The sequence below is a fragment of the Cupressus sempervirens genome, chromosome 6, assembly GCF_028749045.1.
Source record: "Cupressus sempervirens isolate cs-2001-9-10 chromosome 6, ASM2874904v1, whole genome shotgun sequence".
Lineage (NCBI taxonomy): Eukaryota > Viridiplantae > Streptophyta > Pinopsida > Cupressales > Cupressaceae > Cupressus > Cupressus sempervirens.
Genome location: NC_143123.1, coordinates 103,927,998 through 103,952,565, shown reverse-complemented (window position 1 = coordinate 103,952,565; position 24,568 = coordinate 103,927,998). Strand labels below are relative to the sequence as shown.

Below are 24,568 nucleotides of genomic sequence, written 5' to 3'. Positions count from 1 at the left end.
ATTTCTGCAACTCTTAAATATAATATTCAGAAATACATACACATGAAGAAGAAACACGAACACAAATAAAGGCCAGAACTCACTCCAATCACTTTGTCTTCTTCAAAATGGCATTAAAGGTACAAGCATATGAAAATGCAGTACAAATCAAAGTACTAAACCAATAACTTTCCCACAATTCGGAGGTATGTTGCTGCATTAGATATCAGCAATACCATAACCAGGAACTTCTAGAGAACTCCTAAAACGTTATTGTATTATACAACAGCAATACAATAACGAGCAACTATAAATCCAATCTTAAACAATGCTCTACAGTCAAATTGGAAAACTCAAAAGAAGAACCTGTAAGCACAACCGAGACACCTGAATTGATATCTCTGTTGGCAATGGGTTTTCGTCCACTACCTGCCTGCACCAGGGGCTACGTCCTCACACTGGCTGAAAGCTGAAGTTTTCTAAAAAACTCTCACAAAGAAGAACTCGAGATCTGAATAATAAATCAAGCATGCCCAAAAGAATGAATCTCATCTCCTTTTATCTTCACAACGGTGACTCTTCAACTTCTCCCTAATAAATCGTCTTATTCCTCCTCGTCCTCTTGTGACCACATGAGATATTAATTTGACCTTTAATAATAAATCTCCAGGTAACATAGTCAAATTTAATATTGAAAATTTGTTCCTTCTTAATAATTCTAATGTCCCCAAAGAAGGGACATTACAATACCTCCAAGGTTCTCTAACCCTAACTCATAACCTATTGGAACCAACAGTATAAGTTAAAGATCCACCAACTAAACTAGTTAGGGAGGGGACATTTCAGAGATCAGCAAGACAACTCGGCATTTTCAATGGCATTGTGGCTTGGCAAGACAGCATTTGCTAGCTCAATGTCTTCAAACATGAATGAAGGCAACTATACGGTGGCACATTCAACCTTTGATAGCAACTTTCCATACTCAGGAAACACCAGAAAAATGCAGCAAAGGGAACACTGCATAAACAGTAGCAATCTGTACAAGGAAAATGAGCCAAATCTTCAAAAGAGGCCAAGGTTATGGTTTATTTGCAAAAAAACTTCACAGAATACCTAATAGAAAGAGTAATTACTATTTCTGCAAGCAATCCTGTAACACATCTTTAAAATAACAAAGGAAGAACCCTGACAAATTGTTGTCTCCCAACTATCTTGGCCCAATTTTTTCCTGGTTTCTCTTTTGGGTGATTTCACAAACTCTTGTCATGAAAGAAGTGTTGCAGATTTCAGATTTGAAATGATAAATGTTTCAACAGCCTGCAATTTGGCACAAAAATAGCTTGCTTAGAATGAGTTGCCAAACTATCACCCAAATGAAGTTATATAACAAGATGCAATGTCAGACAGTGAAAGCTGTGCCATATAAGTCAATGACAAAGTAGAATTTAGATAAAAGTTTGAAAAGTGATTATCTCTGTTTTTGAAGTGCATAGACATCTATAGAACATTAAAAATCCACTCATGACAGGGAGACATCTGATCTTGCCCTCATATAGAGATTCGGGGTGCTCGGAGCAACATTAGCAGTCTAAACATCAAAGCCATTGTACTCAAAACTGGCCAACAGAAACAGGTTGTTTCCCTTGGATGGTGCTATCCCCAAATCAGAATCTTCAAATGCCTATGAAGAATTGCTTCCAAGTCTGAACTAATTGCAGCACTTCACAAATACATGGCAGTTTCTATTCAAGCATGTAATCATTTAAATATAATGAAGATTTGCGGCTACATCAAAAAAGTATATAGGAAACCACACGGCAAGGTATTAGAAGCTGCATGCCAAAGAAAGGTAACTCATTCAATCATACTATTTCTACTGTGCAGCCCTTAACTCCTCATACAGCAGCCATATCATTATAACAATAGTTAAATAAACTGCGATATATCGCCAATATCATGAGATATTGAGAGCAAAACTGCCAGCCGCTATAATCGCTAGATAAATCGCCGATGATATTTTGAAAAAATTGCACCGCATTTGGGATGAAAAAATCATGGTTTTTACGATTATTTGGTCAAAAAACCGCTAATTAAGTCAACTTGAAAAAAAATAAAGTTTTCTAGAAAATGTTTAGAGTTTTTTCATTTTCCCGCAGGCTATCACAGCTAACCAAAGGGCTGTGATGGCTGTTGAGGAAAGGTGCGATTACTAAGGACTATTAAGGCACACAAATTCAGACTAATTCAGACTGCTGAGAAAACGTAGATGGTGCAGGAGCACCCACATAAAGTATTTAGGTCAAGTTTTATGCATGTGCCAACTCGAGAAATTTATTTCGATTTTGTCATCAGGATAAGATCTTTTCTTGGAATTTGTTCAAATCATTGTGGGGTCATTCTTCCCCATCATATATCAATCTAGAGTACTCTATAGGCTGTTTTTCCTATTTTGTAATAATCTAGAATTTTCTGTAGACAGTCTTAGCAAGTATAAATAGAGTTTTAGGTTTAGGTTTAAGTGGAAGGGAAACTCTTTGGAATATGAAATTACGGGAGAAGAAATCTGTAGGAGAGCAAATGTATTTACTATTCATTTGAAGAATTAATTAAGAAGAAATTTTAATATATATTTCTTGCTAGTGCTGGTTCCTTTTTGATATTGCTTCCGTTGAATTTATCTCTGCATCATTTTTGGTATCAGAGCTTGGGGAAAGCTCCTGAGGCAATTAGATTTTATGTCTGGATCGGAGTCAGAAGCTGAAACATCAAACATGGTCACCAATGCTGAATTGGCAAAGAAGATGCAAGAACAAGAGAAAATCAATAAGTGGTTATTAGATGAATTTGAGAAGATGAAGGGTCAGATGGAAAAAAAAGCAAAGGTTTCCTCAGAGCAAGAGGAAGAAGGGGAAGAAGAGGATAACCCTGAGTAGGAGGTGGTTAACTTACCTACAGACCAAACGTTATAGAAGCCCTTGAAAGAGTTGGTAAGAAGGATGCCAAAGGTGACCTACCCATCTTCACAGGAAAGATGGATGATGATGCTGTTGTGGATTGGATAGAAGCCTTAAACAACCACTTTGAATGTGAAAATATAGCAGAGAAGGATAAGGTAAAAATTACCAAGTCAAAGTTGAAGGGACCAGCCCTCACTTGGTGGAATTTCATTCAAGGAGAAAGGGTCAAAGAAGGTAAGAACATGATAACTTCCAGGGAAAGGATATGTGTCAAGGTGAGAGAAACATACTTACCTAAGGATTATGAAATCCAACTTCATCGAAGGAGACAAAGTTTAAGACAAGCTAGAAGTCACTGCCTATACCGAAGAATTCCAAAAACTAAGCCTAAGGGCAAAGCAGAGTGAATGTGAAAGTGTAAAAGTTGCTAGATATCTCAATGAATTGAGGTTGAACATTCAAGAAGAACATTTTTTTTTATGTCCAGATATAGTACAGAAATGTTATCAACTAGCATTGAAGGTGGAAGCCAAATTGAAAAGAAGGCAAGAACAAAATAGCAAAGGAAGAGGAAGAAATCAACGGGGAAGAGGAAATTTCCAAGGAAGAGGACCAAACCAAGAAGATCATAAGGAGATAAAGCAAGAAACCAGTCAAAGCGAAGGAAATTTTATAGGTAACTTCAAAGGTAGAAGAGGCAATTCAAGAGGTGGATTTGGTGGCAGAAGGGCGAGTCCAATTGTTTGTTTCAATTGCAATAAAGAGGGACATTATGCATCTAGGTGTCCAGATAGAGCTAGTTCAAGTTCACAAGGTGAAAGAAGAACACATTTGGTACAAGATGATGAATACCAAGAGAAGGAGATGGCTGACTCAGATAGTGTACCTGAAAGAGGAGAAAGTTTAATGATGAGAAGAACACTTTTGAAAATGCCTACTACCATGGAACCACCACAAAGGAAAACTATCTTTAGGATTGCTTGCAAATCTAGAGGTAAGGTATGTAAAGTCATTATTGATTCAGGATCTACTAAGAATTTAGTTTCTCTTGAGATGGTTGAGAAGTTTAAACTTAGGAGAATACATCATCCTTTTCCTTATAAGGTTTCATGGCTAACAAAGGGTCAATGAACTCTCGTAAATGAGCAAGCATGGGTTGATTTTCAGATTGGAAAGTATAAGGACAGAATTTTGTGTGATATAGTTGATATGGATGCATGCCACCTATTATTTGGTAGGCCCTGGCAGTATGATTTGCAGGCACAACATGATGGAAAACTCAATATATACACCATCAAGAAGGATGGAAAGATTGATTCCATTTGCTGATCATGAAGAAGTGGAAGAAAATAAGGAGAGTGAAGCAAAAATTATGATGGTTGATAAAAAGGAATTCTTACGGAACATGAAGGATGAACCTAAGCCTTGTTTTCTTTTGATGCCTAACCCACAACCACAAGAACCCATTGAAAATGACAGAAAGGAGGCTGAAACAAAGAAACCAATTCCTAATGAAGTGAAAGAACTTTTGGATAAATATGAAGGATTTCAGAAGATATGCCAAAATCTTTACAACCTATACGAGACATTAGTCATTGTATTGATTTCATTCCTGGAGCTACTTTACCCAATAAGGTTGCATACAAGATGACACCACAACAAAATGAAGAGATTGCCAGACAAGTAAAGGAGTTACTCGATTCTGGCTTGATTACAAAAAGCTTGAGCCCATGTGTTGTACCTGCTGTTTTGGCACCCAAGAAGGAAGCAACCTGGAGGTTGTGCATTGATTCTAGAGCCATTAATAAGATTACAATCAGATATAGGTTTCCAATACCAAGAATTGAAGATTTGCTTGATTGTTTGGGAGGTGCAAAGTATTTTTCCAAGATTGACTTAAAAAGTGGGTACCATCAAATAAGGATAAGAGCTGGAGATGAGTGGAAGACAGCATTCAAAACAAATGATAGATTATATGAATAGAAGGTAATGCCATTTGGACTGTCTAATGCTCCTAGTACCTTCATGAGACTTATGAATGAAATACTCAAAGACTTCAATGGTAAGTTCATCATAGTATATTTGGATGACATATTAATTTTCAGCAAGACAAAGTAAGAACACCTAGAGCACATTGACATGGTTTTGAGAAGACTTCATGAGGAGAAATTAGTAATAAATTTGGAAAAAGTGTTTGTTTATGCAAGAGGAGTTGACATATCTACGTTTTGTGATCTCCCAAGGTAGCTTGAAGATGGATAAAGAAAAGGTAAGTGCTATACTATCTTGGCCACGCCCAGAGAACAATTGGAGATGTTAGAAGCAATCATGGTCTTGCTACATTTTATAGGAAATTTATAAGAAATTTCAGTCATACATGTGCTCCTATGTTAGAAACTATTAGAGGAGAAAGGAAGTGTAAGTTTGCATGGAGTCAATCAGCAAATGAAGCTTTTGAATTACTTAAGAAAAAAGTTAGTGAGCAGCCAATTCTTTCTTTACTTGATTTTAACAAAGTTTTCCAAGTAGAATGTGATGCTAGCAAGGTTGCTATAGGAGCACTTCTTAGTCAAGAAGGAAAACCAGTGGCTTTCTCAAGTGAAAAACTCAATGAAGCCAAGCAGAAATATTCTTCGTATGACCTAGAAATGTATGCATTGGTTCAAGCACTCAAAAGGTGGAGACACTACTGGTTGCCAAAGGAGTTTCTTGTGTATACTGATAACCAAGCACTTAGTTTTCTGAATAGCCAAAACAAATTAAGTCATAGGCACATGAAATGGATGGAGTATTTACAGGCATATACCTTCACCATCAAGCATAAGAAGGGCATATCAAAGAAGATTGTTGATGCTCTTAGTAGAAGGAATCTGACTGTCTCCCAAATACAGCTAGAAAGTGTGGGAATTGAAGCACTCAAGGACATGTATGTAGCAGATTCAGCTTTTGGCGACATCTACAAGGTATGTATGGAGTTTGGTAAAAGGAACCATGCTGATTTTCCTGATTTTTTGATACAAGATAGACTTCTTTTCAAAGGAGGACAACTATGTGTACCCAGGTGCTCTATGAGAACAAACATTATAAAAGAGAAGCATAGTGGAACAATGAGTAGACATTTTGGTTTGGATAAAACCTTAGAATTGGTTAGAAGGTACTACTATTGGCCTAAACTTCAGACTGATATTAGAAATTTTGTGGAAACATGTATGATTTGTCAAAGGGCCAAAGGAAGGACTACAAATGCAAGGCTTTATCAACCTTTGCCAATACCATCTAGACCTTGGGAAAACATAACGACGGATTTTGTAATGGGGCTGCCACGAACACAAAAAGGGCATGATAGTGTATTTGTTGTAGTAGATAGGTTCAGCAAAATGGCTCACTTCTTACCATGTAAGTCGACCAATGATGCCTCTCATATAGCAGATCCCTTTTTCAAAGAAGTCATAAGGATTCACGGGCTACCTCTCAACATAGTTTCAGACAAGGATGTGAAATTTGTAGGACACTTTTGGAGAACTTTATGGAGGAAACTTGGAACCAATTTATCATTATGATCAGCCTACCACCCTCAAACTGATGGCCAAACAAAGGTAGTTAATAGAACTTTGGGCAATTTGTTAAGAACACTCACAAGACAACATGCAGCAAAATGGGATGTAATCCTTCCCCAAGCTGAATTTGCATATAATGACTCCATCAATAGAAGTACAGGAAAGTCACCATTTCAAGTGGTATATGGAATTCATCCTAGAGGGATTTTTGAGTTAAGAGATATGAGTTCACAGCAACAAGTTAATGTCTAAGGAGAAGAATTTGCTACTGCCATAAAAGAAATCCATGATGAAGTCAAAGCACAACTCCAACAAACCTCTGACAAGTATAAGAAGCATGCAGATCAGAAACGGAGACACTTAGAATTTGAAGTGGGAGATTTAGTATAGGCAAATCTCAAGAAGGAGAGGCTACCAAAAAGTAAATCTACCAAACTTATGTTGAGAAAACTAGGTCCTTTTCAAATATTAAAGAAGTTTGGACCAAATGCTTATGAGATTCAATTACCACCTGAGATTGGCATTTCTCCCATCTTCAACATAGCAGACTTCACACCATTCAAAGCACCCATTGAAGAAATTGATACAGGACAGATTGCTGATATAGAAGACATTCAACGTCTACCATTTAAGCAGACACCACAACTAGAAAGGATACTTGACACCAAAATCATTAAGCAGCGAAGAGGAAAGGAGTCCAAGCAGTATTTGGTAAAACTCAAAGGTTATTCAGATGTAGATGCTGTGTGGATGACTGAACAAGATATCAAGAAGCAAGGTACCACTCTACAAGAGCTCATCTCAAGTGGGCTTGAGATCAAATTTCCTAGGGAGTATGGTGCAAGAGCACCCACATAAAGTATTTAGGTCAAGTTTTATGCATGTGCCGACTGAAGAAATTTATTTCGATTTTGTCATTAGGGTAAGATCTTTTCTTGGAATTTGTTCAGATCATTGTGGAGTCATTTTTCCCCATTCTATATCAATCTAGAGTACTCTATAGACTATTTTTCCTATTTTGTAATAATCTAGAATTTTTCGTAGACCGTCTTAGCAAGTATAAATAGAGTTTTAGGTTTAGGTTTAGGTGGAAGGGAAAGTCTTTAGAATATTAAATTACGGGAGAAGAAATATGTAGGAGAGCAAATGTATTTACTGTTCATTTGAAGAATTAATTAAGAAGAAATTTTCATATATATTTCTTGCTGGTGTTGGTTCCTTTTTGATATTGCTTCTATTGAATTTATCTCTGCATCAGTAGAAGCACAGATTCAGACATAGGAACTATTTCAATGATATGCCTCAAAGATGCCATCACATGGAGTGTTGATTGTAGGATACACACAATGGTTTTGCTCTTCAAAAGGTTATAGAAAACATGTTTGGAAATTTAATGTAAGTTTGTCTAAGTATGCTAAATTTTATCCCCAATGAATGAGTTGGAAAGTCAACGCATAGTAGTCAAATCTCCTTATATACACATCACTATTATGTTCCTATATACACATCAACATCACTATATATATTTTTATAGAGCTATAAGTTGTAAATTTATATAAGTAATGAATTGATGATCATGAGTTTATAGATAAGTTTATAATTTACAAATCTTAATTTATTTGAACTAGTTTTGTAAATTTATAATACTGTATAATCTAGATTTATAATACTATTATACTATATATTAATACTAAAGTAGTATAATATTGTATATTAATAAATTCATTAGAGTTATAAATTAGTATAAATTAAACTATATATCTAATAAATTATAATATTGTATATTTATTCTTGATGCTAATATGCATACGCATTGTTTATTAATAACATTTATAAGTTTATAGTATTTATAAATTATAATTTCATTATAGAGAACAAATATATTTATTTATAGTATTCATACTTATTTATTAATATATATCTATAAAAATTATAGATTTTCAAATATTTGATAAAAGTGCTGATTTATTGCCCTTTTTTTTGCCGAGTTTTTGGTGATTCCAAGTTTTTCAAAAATTTTGAGCTAGCCGAAATATTGCCAAACTGAGTTTTTCAACTATGATTATAACAACTCATATAATCTTGTCAACGGCTAGAGGAAGTGCCAACTATTAATATTCCATCTTTAAAATTGCATGTCCTTGGTTCATACCCATGACCAACATTTAAAAAACATTATACGACTCACAGAAGAAGATTTTGTAAACTGTACAGGGTAAATGGGTGTTTATCGCATTAAGAGATTAGAATGTAACACAGAACAAGATACTTTATACATATAAGCAAATATGCAATCACAATTACAATGATGATTCATAATTCCATCTAGACGATGTACATATACTTCCTGAAGGGGTGACTCAACCATCACACAACCTTTCAGATACTAACTAATCTCGTCAGCTACAATATAGTTTTTCGCAACATCATCCCCCCCCAAAAAGAAAAGTCATCTCCGAACGAAAAAATAAAGACAACTAAACTACCAAGTACATCAAGACTTAAAACAAACTAAGAAGAAGAGGGGTACGTCCCTGGTAGGGCTGGTGCAGTAGATGTTCTCTGTGCCCGTAAATCATTCAACTGTGCCCGCAACTCATGTACCTATTGCGTTCGGGCGTCCAAATTCACCTTAGCTTGCATCTGAAGTTCTAATGCTCTCCTCATCATGTCAACTGTGTTTCAGAGCTCTACCTCTTTTTCCTTTGACTCTCTCTTTGTGTCCCCCAACTGAGATACCAATGTTGCCTTCTCTGATTCCCTCTCAGCCATGAGTGTTGCCTGCTCCTCCCAAGCTGCCTACTGTGTGGCCAAACTGGCTTCTACTGTGGCTAATCTGGTAGTTGTCTCCTCCTGACCCCTCACTACTACTACCTGATCCATCTCACACTCTTGAGTAGAGCATAGTATGCCTCCCAATACACTTGTACTATCTCTCGCGTGAGGTGCTCAACTCTGCTCTCCACCACAGCCTCCTGAGTAGTCCGCTCCTCCATCATCTCTAGGGTCTCTATGTTCGGTCATCCCCATGCTTCGACACATATTGAGGTGGTCGCTAGACAACCAACCCACATGAATGAAAAAAACTACTCTGACTCCCGCACCACTGCCTCCAAAGCACGTCTCTATGCTGAAACTACTACTCGACGACCTCGAGTCACCACGTCTACTAAGTACGTCTCAACATCCTCCTCCCCCCATAGCTGTCGAGAGGTCAAATGGTGTGGGTTGCTCCATGGTCATCGCTACCTCTATTGCTTCTAAAATCCTCTCCGCAATGATCCCTGTCGGAGGTGGGGGTGGTCGCTCAACTACAATGGTAGGATGAGTCACTCAACTACAATGGTAGGATGACTCTCCTCTAGTGGGGCTGGAGGATCCATCGCCTGAGGCACTTCTCTCATAGGTGAGATAGTGGCAGACGACGATGTAATGGGTCTTATGCTGAATCTCCTACCCAAGTACCTACTCAAGTCCTACTCACTTAAGTTTTGTGCCACAATACCCTCACTGGTGGCCAATAATGCATCATCTATCCTGACCACCTCATCCAATCTCACTACCTCTAGTCTAACCTGTGGTGTCCCCGAGCTCTCAGGAATCTCCTATGCCGGTAACTCCATCACCTCCTCAAACAAGGCTATCGCCAGTGATGAGTGGGACTTTGTCTCAATAATAGATTTAATGGTCCTAATTGATCCATCATGGATATCAAATAGATAGAGCCCTCCTCAAAGTCATCTCCTCAGGCAATGATCAAAAAGTCCCACTATAAGCAGGAGCCAACCAACATATTAATTGCTAGCTTTAGATTGAACCACAACCCATGCTAAGTCTCTATGAAATACTTAGTTGTGTCCCTTTTTCTCAAACCCTACAAATTTCTTAGGGCGGATTGAGAGATTTGTTTATTGAATTTCCACATCCAAGCGATTTAGTCTAACCTTTCACTAAAAATTCATAAAAATATATTTCCTTTCTCACATCTTTTCCTTCCCCAAAATAAGTGTTCCAATACATTATCTCTTCGAACAAAGACTTCCACCTAGGTATATATAATGGTTTTGAACCAAAATATAAAAAGGAGGCCCATTCCAAAATAATAAAAGTTGTACCTTAAATACTAACACAAGGAAAAACAACATTTCAAATACTAAGCTCCCACGCTAATAACAGTAATTGAAACAGCTGAGAAATTAAAAATCTCCATGCACAAATAAGAATCATTAATTCATTATTTCTATGTTCATCTTCATGTCAGATATTATATTTAAATAATTTCAAATGACCATTAAATATCTCCCAGCAAGAAATTTAATGCAGACAAGGAATAATCTTCAAGCTTACACAAATTTGTCTCAAAATGTGCCATTAAAATTTTGATAGGTAATCTGTAAACCTTTTGTGTGATCTCCAGCTATCCACAACCGATCTGGATAATACAGTACAACTGTGAATTCTAGATGATTCCACCTCAAAAATGGATGGAATTTTTCATGTGATTCCACAAAACCCAAGGGTTTCCACAGTAGAGCTTGTTGAAAACCTGGAACCTCTTAGAGCTCTTCCAAAGAAAATAATATTAAATAAACCAAGCATGCCAAAAGACTCCATCATCCATCTTTTATAATCTTTCCTAGAACTTTCTAAAAATAATATCATTTTAATCCATTTTAATAATTAAGAGACCTTTTATAAATCTCCATATCACAAAGTCACTTATAAAAATAGTTGAGCATCTAATTATTTGAATGACCCCTTTAGATTATTAAAATTTATCATCTTATAATTTATTTATTTATTGACATGTAATTTTAATCATTTACTATTTTCAAGGTTCAAACAAAAGATAACATTACACAAATGCCAATCTTTTCTATTTTAATTAAATATAAAAAATTCTAGCAATTTTTTAAGGACTTTTGAGGTTTCAGTTTTCAAGTAAAATCAAGGTTTGCAAATATTTCTAGCAATTTCAATCAGTGTTTTACTTTTGTATCAAGTTCAGTGAATTGAAATTTTTAGAATACAATAAACATCAGCAAACTCTATATTGGCACACTTCAAATTCCAAATGCAAATCTCATCCAAGTCACATATGACACAATTCCAAAGCCATTCCCTAACAACCCAAAACTCCAAAACACGTGGAATGAGAAAAATTCAGTATCACTTAATCCAATGACTGGCAGGAGCGAAGAATAACGAAAATGACAATTTAACTATTCTGCTACCATACTAACAAATAGGTACAGCAGGACACTCCACTTGCAATGCATTAATAGAACATACGATAAAAGGCAAGAATATAACAAACAGTAGGGTTTGCTGTATAACGACAATTTTATATCCAATTGATGAAACTGTTTTGGCTAACATTCCTAACAGCATAGACATTGATATATGAACATTCCTAATCACAGATGGCTCCCAGTATCAAGTAGTAAAACAACTTTGCAATATAAACTTAGAATGAACCATCTATACCAATCAAAGTTTGTGTACATTTATCAACAAAACAAATTAAGACTACCTTCAAATCTTCAACAGCCTGCACAAGTGACTCTCTTGGGAATGCATACGCTTGTGCAAATATTGTGCCACTGAAAACCACCAAGCCAACAACCTCTTCACTGCTGCCAACTTTAACAATTGTGGTAAAACAATAATTAAGACACCTCTACATGACGGAAAAATAACAAACAGTGTTATCAGCAATAAAGGGCTTCCCTGATATCGCATGCAGGCAAAAGAGCCAGAACACTATAAATTACTTGAAAATAGAAATACAAATAAATGGGAAATGATAGATGAAAATATCCAACCGTGCATGGATTTCACATCAGCAAAGGGCAAAAGAAAGTCTACTTCATGAGGACCCCCTGGAAATGACACTTTATCCTCTTTAATCTGTGAGACATGCAACCTTGTTATGAAGAGATAATCTGCAAGGTTAATTTATATCCAACAAGTAATATAGCACATAAAGCTTTAATAGCATACAACACTGTAATATTTTTAAAAAACTATATTTATTTTTATTTTGATGCAAGAAAGTGTGAGTTCTTGTCTTCCTAATCCTTCAATTGGTTGCGGTTTTTCAAATTAGTTCCTCCATGATTTGTCAACTTCTAATTCTTCAAATAAATGAACAGGGAAATGCCAGGTTTCATTTAAATAACAGAACAAAATGATAAGTCTACCTTGAGCATCACACATCACAAATAAGTATTTTTGGTCATTAAAAGCAAGGTCTATGCCTACTTGTTTATTAAATTTGGCTTGGCATCTAAATCAGGCTAAAGGAAAACCTAAAACTTAACATAGAAAGTATAAAAGTGTCTGTTTCTGCTTCTGTATTTGATTGAATGTGTCTGCTTTTGCATCAACATTTCAGATCATTGGTACGGTAGAGAGCATAAGTACAAATGTCGCAGCAATTCGCAAACCTCAAAAAAACACCAGACATACCTTCATTTGATTTCAATTTCTATAATTGATTCCCCCATAATTTTAAAACTAAATTTACACCAAACTGAATGGTGCAGCAGCAATGGGGATGGAGAACTATGAATATTTCAACAGTTACTTGGCAGGACAAAAGGGCACCTCCAGAGAGATGCATGTCATCACTGCACTGATGAGTTATAAAAGGCCAAGACAATCTAAAGATGGTGAAATCCACCACAAATCATCAAACTCTCAATGAAAAGTAGCCAGATAAAAGTGGCATTACAAAGGAACAAATGATTGACATATAGCACTTAACACATTTTCAAATCAATTAAGTTCATGTAGAGAGCATTTTGGTTGTTGCATGTCACAAACTGTATAAATGCATAATCATGAACAAAGATCTGCAGCATAAATGAATGACCGTACAGAATGTAATGTACAGCTAACATCTGTTTTACCTTTCCTATAAATGATAGCTATAAGATTAGGTGAAGATAGTTGCAACCAACAACCCTGCCATGTCAACCTACCATATTCTCTTTATACACATACTTGAATTAATGCAATTTCAGTTTTCCACACAGTTTTCAATTAAGTTTCTAGGTATGTGAGTCAGGCCTGATTGTGCTGGAGATATTATTGACTGCATGAGTGATAAGTCTGCTATGGCAATTTCTGTATATAATTCTTCCTATCTTTACTAGAATAGTATGTTTAGGCATATGCGATGAATGTGATGTTTTGTAGTCAAATTATTTATATTTAATAAAGTACATACATGACATGTCCAATTGCATAGCATCCCAACTACATCAATGTTAAGCCCAATCAAAGGCCATGTCTCATTTTCTAATCTTGAAACATTAGGAAAACCCTCTTGTTTGTCACTGATTCACAAAATTTTAATTGAGTTTTCAAAAATGCTGGTAGGTAGCTGTAGATTGTGATTATACAAAGCTTCTTAAGATTTTTTCATACCAAAATATTAAAAAAGTGTAAATAAGTTAAAGAGGAACCATGCTCAAAAGAATATTCACCAAATTTCCATCAAGCAAAGCCTTAGCTGCTTTTAACTGTTCAGCCAGCAATGCAATTGCTTTTAGAAGAACTTTCTTCATGTGATTAGTCTTTTGCATATCCTCCCGCAACAATGGCAACCTGTCACAATGTTTCACAGAAACGAAATCCAAAATGAGATAAGTGCCAATACGAAAAATATGATACTTATAAAGAAAATCCCTGCTACAGAGCCAAATTCATAGTCAGAACTAAATTACTCTTTGTTTAACTTCTTGTGTTCAAAGAAGACTTCATCTTAGACAATTAAAAGTGCTTTGAAAGCAAGGATAATCACCTACAGATTGTAATATTGCAATCGAAGCAAAAAACTATAATATAAGTTTCTTAAACATGACAAACCAAAGCACCAACGAGTAAGAGCTTTTGCTAAATTAACTTAAGCATCGTTCCACAGAGGTGCATCAACCCCCCACCAAAAAAAAAAGCGTGTCCCTGGTAAGGGGACATTCCTGGGACTTGCGGATTTAAGGGAAACATCCCCCACAATTACCAGTTTAAAGTCCCCTTTTGCATAATTTATGAAATTGGGACAATTAACTTGCTAAGTTGCAAGAGACTTCTTTGCTTAAAGTCTCAGCTAACACTAAGAATGATGATCTATGATACAACTTATGAATGTGTATCCTACATAATAAATAAACTATTAACAAATTCACTGCTATCTCTAATATGACAATTGGATATATGCAAGGTGATTGAGTCTATATATATAGATAGATAGATAGATTATCTTAATAATATGCATAATTTGCAAACAATAATATATGGATTGGAGAATACATCACTTCTGTATCTGATGACTTTAGGGATTATGCAAATTTAAGATATTCCAATCTGCAGATTTATAGAGATCTCTGTTCTTCCTGATATATCAGTGTAAATTACGCAACAAACATCTTTCTACTGATAGCAATGAAACTATACAGTGCTGTGTCAGATATATTGATATGATAATGCACTTATGAATATGCCGCTATGCCTGATATCGTGATACATATGTGCAACTTAACAGGGTATCACTTATAGTGATGAGCAGTAGTATCTGATCAGGTTATATATTATCTTGCAAAAATAATGATGATGTAGCTTTTGTTTGGACAATATGCAATTACAACTATGGTGCTGTATGTTTACTCCATATTGGATGTACGCTTTAATGCTCCCAGCCAACAGGAATATTGAAATAACGTAATTGACACAGTAATTCAAATGTAACACATGGAATGGCAGAAAGATATAAATTTATTTGCAAGTGTAATGTCCATACAATCATAATACCAACTGGTTCCCTAACCATACATAAATAGTGCTGTACAGTAGGTTAAAACCTAAGTCACAAGGTTCGAGTTTGAGTTTGAGTTCGACAGCTATGAAGTTCGGATGAGGTTCGACAAGGCAAAAGAATTGTAAAAAAATTCGACATTAAATTTGCCTTATATAATTTTCAAAAAAAAATATGTATATGTTATTTCTTTTTAAATGTTTGTATAAAACAAAACTATAAAAATTATACAACTAAAAATAATTTTAAAATGATGTAATAAAAAAATATTAATAATCATAACTAAACAAACAAAACATTAATATATTACTAATAAATATAAATATTCATAAAATATAAATGTTTTACTTGCATCAAATTTAATAAACACTTTCATAAAAATTAATAAAAATAACACATATTATAAGAAACTTTGAATAAGAATTAATAAATAACTATAAAACTTAAAACCTCAAAAATAAAATAAAAACTTTATAACTATATTACATCTGACTATCGATGACTGGGCAAGTTAAAAATGGCAGAGCTTCTGTGCGAGATCCTTGGGCAATGACTAATGGGAAATTCAAACAATGCAACCGCCAGAGATGAATGGTGACTTCAGACAATGCAACTTTCAGAGATACATGGCGACTTCAGAGAACGCAACCACCAAAGATGACTTCCAGTGTTTGTTTTGACCATCAGAAATGCTTAGACCATCAGACATGAATCAGATACTTCGACCCTAATGCAAAACGACAAGGGAAATATTGCAATACGAATCTTTGGACGAATTTAACGACTTTTTTTTTCATTTTTTGAGGTTTGCCGAATTTCAAACCTGAAGCCGAAAATTCAGCGAACCCTATGACTTAGGTTAAAACCACCAACCATCAGCAACCAACACACCCTCTTGAGAACAATCTACTACACATTGTCAAACACTAACAAGACTAAAAAGGTTTTTTTTTTATTAACGGCAGATTTGCCGTCTACATTAACACCCCCTTCTACAAAAAACTCGTCTTTCAAACAACAAAATAAAAATGGAGCTCACAAACTACAGCATCTACCACTGGGAAGCAAGGTGAGAAGGCATCCTTGGAGTGGTCATCAAGAGTTTCTGCCTGAGCACTTGCTCTGTTCCCAATCATAGATCTCGCTCATGTAATGTCCCTGCTTCTGGATTGAGTATTTGATGCTAATACCTGTAACAATTGTTAGTAGATGATAAAAATTAACACATATATAGATATATATATTAAATAACAATTAATTACTAATCCCATGATGAACCCACCCAATCCTTAGGAGTAAACTCTAATCAGATTGCTTAACTATCTAATGACAGGAATTCTCAGCTTAGCAACCATCTCATTGAGAGTATCTTCCTAAGGCCTCTGGAATCTCTATTAATGTCAGGACTCAGAACACATTAACCATTAATACTTGGCAGAGATCCCACCTCAAATTGAGTCTCTTATCTCTTACATTTAAGTTATAGAGAATAATTACTCTGATATATGATAACAAATTGATCATACATCTGTTATCTTCTGTCACTATACTCTATAAGAATTAAAATGCTAAAAGGATGGATTTCCTGTGAAGTATAATTGGCTGTGTTGAGATGGCACTGCAAAAGAACTGAATAGCTGTTTTCAAACTATCTCCTTCAGCAACTCTGTTATTATTTTATTATTCCTGTCACTTGAAAACCTGTTTTATTTTCTTGTTTATAATATTCTCACCATTTTGTTTTACTCCCTGTCACTGTCTTACTAAAAAATTGTCTTGTTTTTCATTTGTACAAATGTTGCTACCTTTTATACAGCAGTCCTGGCCCAATGGTCGCCGGCCCAAAGGCACAACCCATGGTTGCTGGCTCAAAGGCACATCCCATGGTTGCTGGCTTTGGCACGACCTGTGGTCACTGCCTTGGGCGTGCCATGTTTTATAAATTAGTTTTATTAAAAATAGATTGTTTAGTCGTTTTTTAAAAAGAATGTTTATATATATATATATATATATATATATATATATATATTTATAAATAAAATTTAAATGATTATACGCATTCAAATATGATTAAAATATATACATTTATATTGATTAATTTGAGATTATGTACAATACGTACTTCTTATCCAATTGGAGCATTATATATATCATTAAGAATTTAAAATTCCATGGATTCTCTCTTATCCTAATTAAGGGTTATTACAGTCCTTTCCGTCCTGAATTTGCTTGTTCTCAGGCATTTCATGGACCTCTTCCCTTTCCTAAGCAGCATCCTCACTTGGTAATCCTTTCCATTTGATCGAAAGTTTGTAAATAGTTTGATTCCTCAATTTTACCTCTCTAGTATCAAGGATAATTCAGTATCCAAAATGACTTGTCCCTCATAATCAAGTCAGCATAACTCTACACATGGAACCACTTGTTGTCCTAAAAGCTTCTTGAGTCTAGATACATCGAATACATTGTGAATTCGACTATCATTAGGAAGTTCTAATCTGCAGGCCACTTCATCAACTTTCCTTATCACCATGTACGACCCATAGAAATGGGATTTGAGCCAAAAAAAATTATGGGAGTTTTTTTAAATGGTTGTAGCCGCAAGAATACTAGATCTCCTACCACAAAGAATCTTCCCACACAATTCTTGTCAGTGTTAAATCCCAAATTTTGCTACATTTCAAAATAATCTTCTAGCTGTTGGAGAATTCATATGAAGTTAGTATAGTAAATTTGTTGAAAATAATTGTTCATGAGAACTTGACCTATTGATAAAGTTGTTAACATATTGTGATTCTTATGAAATAGAAAACTCGGTTATCAGTTATTGTTTCATGTGACATGTTAAGTAGCTGTCATGATGGGAATTGAAAAATAAATATCTTAGAAATTGAAAATGATTATGTGATATTTTACTATTATTTCAAATTATGGAAATATGTTATTACCCAAAATCATATCCATTTTGCAAGAGCACAATGAAGGGAAGAAGTGTTGCCAAAATGGGAGTTAGGAAGTGGACACCCAAATCCACTATTAGGCCATCAGGTATGAATCTAACCACTTGGACCAAGGACAAGACGGCTAGACAAGCAAGAAAGTACAAGGATGACCATGAGCTTTCCAATTAAACTAAAACACTATAAAAAAAATTCAAACAAGAAATATTAGCTTCATTATATGGATGATCTCAGTATATCTTGCAAATTCTATCATGTCCTAGAATAGTAATATAGTGTCTATACTCATACTTGTGTGGGTATAAAATATGTACGTACATAGACACATATATGTAATGTGAATTTACTTGTACATAGACTCTACGAAGACCTGTTATGAAGTCCATGGATATACTTTCCATTTTTGTTAGGGATTAGTAATAGTTGTAACAGCCCTATTGTGTGTGACTATTCTGATTTATTTCATGGGCATGTCATGCACTCCTATACATATTTCTAAACATATTTCTTCAATCCCTTCCATGAATATTTCTCTCTTATATGTTTGTATGTTTCATAATATCTTTGATGGCCTTCTAATGGATTATCATGAAAGTCTTTTATAATGATGTCTGTTATTTTGGATTGAGGATTTAAGTATAACCTCCCTTTGTAGAGAATGATATTTTCCCAAACTCAAATGTCTTCTTAAATCTAATTTTCCAAGAGATCTTTTGCATATGTTATTTGCTTCTTTTACATATACTATACCAAAATCATAGGCTTGAATTTTGCTCACCCACTTTTGTTGTTTCTCATTTAGATCTTTTTGGTTTAGGAAGAAATATAGGTTGTTGTGATCTATTTTCACTATGATCCTTGTGTCGACTAAGACTTGTCAGAATTTCGCTAAGACTTGCATCATGACCAACATCTCTCTATCATAAATCTGATTTTGTGAATTTACAAGTATGGAATACCATTGGGTGTTTACTTTGCTAAGAACTACCCCATTAACTTCCCTAGATGCATCGCATTACAACTCCAATGGCATAGAAAAATTCAAAATGCTGAAACTAACTCGTTTATTCTTTTAGAAGCTCAAAAGCTTGTTGGGCTCTGCCATTCCATGTAAATGCTCCTTTCTTAGTCAAATCTGTGATTGGGGGGTTGCTATCTTCAAGAATCCTTTTCCAAAATGCCGAGAGTAACTACATAGCCCTACAAAACCCCTAAGTTGTGCAAGTGTCTTGGCCTTAGGCCACACTTTGATAGCTTTGGTTTTCTCTTCATCTAAACTCACCCCTTTTGCATTGAGTTTGTGCTCGAGGTAGAGTATCTCTTAGAGTCCAAACTCAAATTTTGAGCTTTTGGCATGGTGACTATTTCTATTATACCCAAAACTTCCTCAATATGCTTTAGATGTTCCTCTCATGCTTTGCTATAAATGAGAATGCCATCAAAACATATGAGAAGAAACTTCCTTAGTTATTGTCTGAAAATGTGTTTCATGCAAGACTGAAAGGTTGGCAAAGCATTTGTACATCCAAAAGGAAGCACTAAAAACTCAGTGTCCAAAATGGCACCTAAAAGGTTATCTTTTGTACATCTTCCCCCCTCATCCTAATTTCATGGTATCCTGATCTTAAATCAATTTTTAAAAAGTAATATGCTCCATGTAGTTCATCCATATATTCATCAATTCTAGGATTAGGATACCCATTTTTTATGGTTTTCTTAATTATAGCCCTATAATCTATGCACACCCTCATGGTTCCATCTTTTTTTTTAACTAGCACAATTGATAAAGCAAATGGATTGTCGTTGGGTTAACTATGGCCCATCTCTAATAGTTCTTTGATGATTTTTTCAAATTCTTCCCTAGATTTGTAGGGACCAATTTTGCAACTTCTTCTTGTTCTATAGCATGTCCAAAGCCCCTTTATGGAGGGAGACCTGGTGGGATATCTTCAAAAACTCTTGTATCTTTTAACGATGGGACAAATATTTGAATGGATTATGCCTTTAATGGGGGAGGGAAGTTATCTAAAAACCATATATTGAGCTATCCATTCCCCTTTATCATGCCTAATGATCCATTCCATCTTATTACAAGACACTAATTTGGGGAACCCATCAAGCATTCTTCTTAATGTTATCTCTTTTCCCGCATGTTTGAAACATATTTATCCAAAATGAAACGCCCCAAGGAGTTTATCCATGGCAATCCTACGATAGCATCATTTTGTATATTTGCAACATAAAAATCCCTTTTGATTGAATGTCCTCTAGAGGTAATTTCCACTTGACAGAAGGTTTTTGTACACAAGTCTATGAATCCATTGGCCAAGGCTACTTTGAAACCTTCAAAATCCAAGGTGTTTAGCCTTCTCTTAGCTACCAAGTGTTTGTTAATGACGACTATAAATCCTACCAGCCTTTACATCATAGTGGTAGCAAAGCCCAAAAGCTCTAGGTGGAGTAAGTTGTAATGAGTTTTTGTGGTCGTGACAAGTTGAGAAGAGAACCTGGTTAGTCATTGCCAAGATACTAGGTAGTGTAGAGAAACCTAGGTGAGGCAAAAGGATGGAGTTGACCTATGAAAAGGAAGTGTTGTTGGATGCATGGGTTGCATAGAAAGCTTATTGGAATTCACAAAGAAGAAGAAATGTAAAAAAAAGAGGAAGAAAGAAAGATGAGTACTTCAAAGGATCGAAATGGAAGAAAACATTTTTTAACGTATTATTTTCTAGTTTTCTGAATTATTTTTCCTGCAAATCATCTTGATGTTTTGATTGGTACAGCCTCATATGGAATGGTACAGACTTGAAACTTATATTTTTGAAAAAAATAATGAATTACCTTTCGTTTAGTTTTGGTTTGGTCCAATTTCATTTAGTTTTGCAGAAGTTATGGCCATTTTGGTGAAGGAACGTCTAAACCTACCCTGTTTTAGGAAAAAAGACATAACTTTACTTTGAATTGTTGGAACTTTCTATAAATTTGGAAAAAATGTTTGTCTTTCATTGTTCTTAAATCTCACCAAAACAATTGGTTTTATTATGTAATTTATGAAAGACATTAACATCTGTTTGCAAGTGGCAGAATCTGCCCCAGTTTAATGAGTTGTTTAAAAGGTTGCAAAATGTTTGTATTTCTTTGAATGATGACAAAAGTTGTGAATGTGAATCCCTACCTCTGCATCAACGTAATGGAGGTGTTAGAAGAGTTTAGCAAGGGTTGGAACAAAGAATAGATGAATACCGAGAATAGGTTAGTCAATCATGGTATTTACAAATCAAACCAGATATCAAATAGCCTATAAGGAGAATCATGAATAGAAGGAGACAAGCAGATGTGAAGCATGAACCTATTGCCCAAGATAACAACAGAAATGAACAATGATGAGATTATTGTTGAACAAGAGGATGAACAGGATTGTTTGCTGATTGAAAAGGCCATACATGAGCCTATTGATTATGGTGATTATTGATGTTGCTGATCAAGAAGATGGCAAGGATTTTAATCTACATCATAGCGCCACGGTTCACGTAGAGAACCAAATGGATGCTTATTGCAATGATGGAGATGTAATTTTTTCTCTGACAAGCTCTATGCAGGTTTGCAGGGATTCTATATGGAAACTATGCTGAATGTACACATGACAACATGTGAACATACGTTGAAAGATTGGTTTTTTGAAACCACGAGGGTGATTACCAATTGAATGGAAGGAGGTATAGCATTAACCCAAAGACGGAAACATCTAATTTGTTTGCAGGAATCAAATGCATTGTACAAAGGAATTGGAAGTCTAGACAGGAGGACACTCAAGGGGACTTGAATACATAAAGATTTTGATATTTTATTTTGTATGAAAACATGTAATAAGGTCTACATTTTGCTGTCAAGTGTAATCTTCTTGAGTCATTTTGTAAGGTCAATAAGCTAAATTGTCACGGTAAGGGCAATAAGGACCAAGTACGTCAAATCTAGTCAAAATGGTCAAAAGTGATTACCAAAGTACGTCAAATCTAGTCAAAATGGTCAAAAGTGATTACCAAAACATAATGTGCAAGTAATTATTACCACTGCTGCACGAGTCATTACCAAACACACCAAAACATAATGTGCAAGTAATTATTCACCACTGCTGCACTATATCTCTTCTCTGCCCTAAAATTCGAAAACATAACATGGTATTAGAGCAGGTTCCTTCTATAAAGCCTAACAGCTTGAAGGCAGATCAACACAAGGCAACAGAATTAAGAGGACAGATGGTGGTACAATAGTTTGTTAGAGGATATACCAAGTAAGAGATAAATTACTTCCCACCTGTAAGGTCAATTCAAGCCCACGCAGTTTGACATCAATGTTTTTTGCATTAGAAATGCACGAAGGAGAATCAACATCCCATCAAGCACACAACATCACATAATCGGGGCTGGAGGGCCCTCAAGGCCATTGGGATCCAGAGCCAGCGGATGAACCTGTTTACCCACCCAAGCGATATGAGGCCTCGGCAGCTCTTTGCACCAGAACTCGACCCTGGAACTCGAGGGGGTGCTTACTTCAATAGCTTGCTATAGATACTGCTGCTGGTGGATCTCCAACTGGAAGCTATACAACTGTCGGATCTGCTACTGGCTATCCTGGCGGTATTCTATTAATGTAATACGAAGAATCCCTTAGAATAGGGCAGGGCACCCATTCGATCAGCGCAGATTAAATGGGCGCCAGGGTGCATCTGCAGGACTCAAGCTTAGCTTATATTCTTGTGTGTGATCTCTACAGCCGCAGCTTGTCGTCCCTCCAGTTCTTTTTCAGCATCATGATTGCCATGGGGAATGACTGCCAATAAGGATTCAGCTGTGCTGAAGTTGGGGATTCATGAGTTTACAAACATTAGATATTTTCAAAATATTCATTAGCATCAGACCATTCACAGTTGACAGGATTCCCTGCTTCTACAGAAGACAATAATAAATTAACACCGACTGATGGCACTTTCACCTTTTTTTGTTTTTTGGAGACTTAATGAACTGGGAGAGTTTAATCAATGGATCCATTTCGGGCAGAATTAAAAATAATCATGTGGTCATCAAGTGTGGTGATTACATGGACAAGTATATTCCAACAGTATTTATTATTGTCCCTAATTCATTCATTTGTCTCTCATACAAGTGTCATTTAACAGTTGAGATTTATGTGATAATGTATACATCTTCCCAAATTGGAAATTTTCAGGATTTAATTGTTGGTTTTGAGTGGACTGCAGTTGCACCAAATTTATGGCAGCAAGCTTGAGGTTAAAAATGGGAGGTGTATGTCTTCTATAGTTGGTGCTTGAATACATTTGCGATGACATGAAAGACACAATAGTATCAGAAGTTTGATATATCTGATCTATCTTAACCAGGAAGCTATTATCTGGTGGAACCTTAAAAGCATCGATAATTTGCATTATGGGGATCTGTATGTGTAGCGAAAAACTATTCCATTTGTCGTTGGGAGTGTTGATCAACAGAGAAAGTGAAAACATGTGAGTCCATTGCTTCCTAGTTGGCTCCTTCGTTTGATCAACAAATATTCTTGAGAAGTGTTCGTGAGATAAGCTGAAAGCCCAGCAAATCAGATAAGGCACTCAACCATGAGTTTGTGATTAAGTTTGAGGCAAATAACCAAGAAGATCTAATTTTGTGGCCGCGCCCTATTATTATTTAAAGAAAATAGAGAGCATTGGAAAGTTCATTGCACGCCTTCAGCATTATGCGCAAATGAATGAACAAAAGGTGTGCAGAGTTGCACAGAGGAAGCCACCAAATGTCAAAGGGAATCATTTCCAAGAGCATTCGAACATTTCCAAGTGCACTCTAAACATAGCAAAATATTCAATAGGGCATTATATTCATTTCTGAGTATGAGTTAAAGAATTAAAACTGGTTGTATAAACTATTAATTCTGAGATAATGTAATTTCCCCTTTTTTAGCGGCTTCCTGCAGTTGGCTAGGTCAGTTCACCATCGCGACCCTTGTGAGCTAGCAATAGGATTTGAGGGTCTCAATTATGTGGTTATAGGCTTTCCAACAGCCTATGGTGTGTTTTGGCTCCATTTGATGGACTTACTATTTATAGTAAGTCAAATTGTTCGTTCCAATGAGCTCAATTGGGTTAGAGCAGTTGGGTGATGCTCTCAGTTTTTATTTCGGGCTTCCGATTTGGGCTCCAAGAATCTTGGAAGGAGCGTCTATTTATAGTCACCCCGTCAGGTTCATTCATCGTCTTTCATCATCAGGATCACTTTGGTGTTGTCAGAT

General features: G+C 35.6%; 1 protein-coding gene across 1 annotated transcript in view; it reads right to left on the bottom strand.

Annotated features, from left to right (window-relative positions):
* LOC149551457 (uncharacterized) overlaps window positions 1-24,568 on the bottom strand; it is a 154,287-nt gene that overhangs the window by 59,266 nt on the left and 70,453 nt on the right. The window contains exons 6-8 of the mRNA XM_089786966.1: window positions 13,987-14,107; window positions 12,319-12,403; window positions 12,027-12,136 (exon numbers count right to left, since the gene is read on the bottom strand). Of these exons, the coding sequence (XP_089643092.1) occupies window positions 12,027-12,136; window positions 12,319-12,403; window positions 13,987-14,107 (316 nt within the window). The remainder of the gene's footprint in view (window positions 1-12,026; window positions 12,137-12,318; window positions 12,404-13,986; window positions 14,108-24,568) is intronic.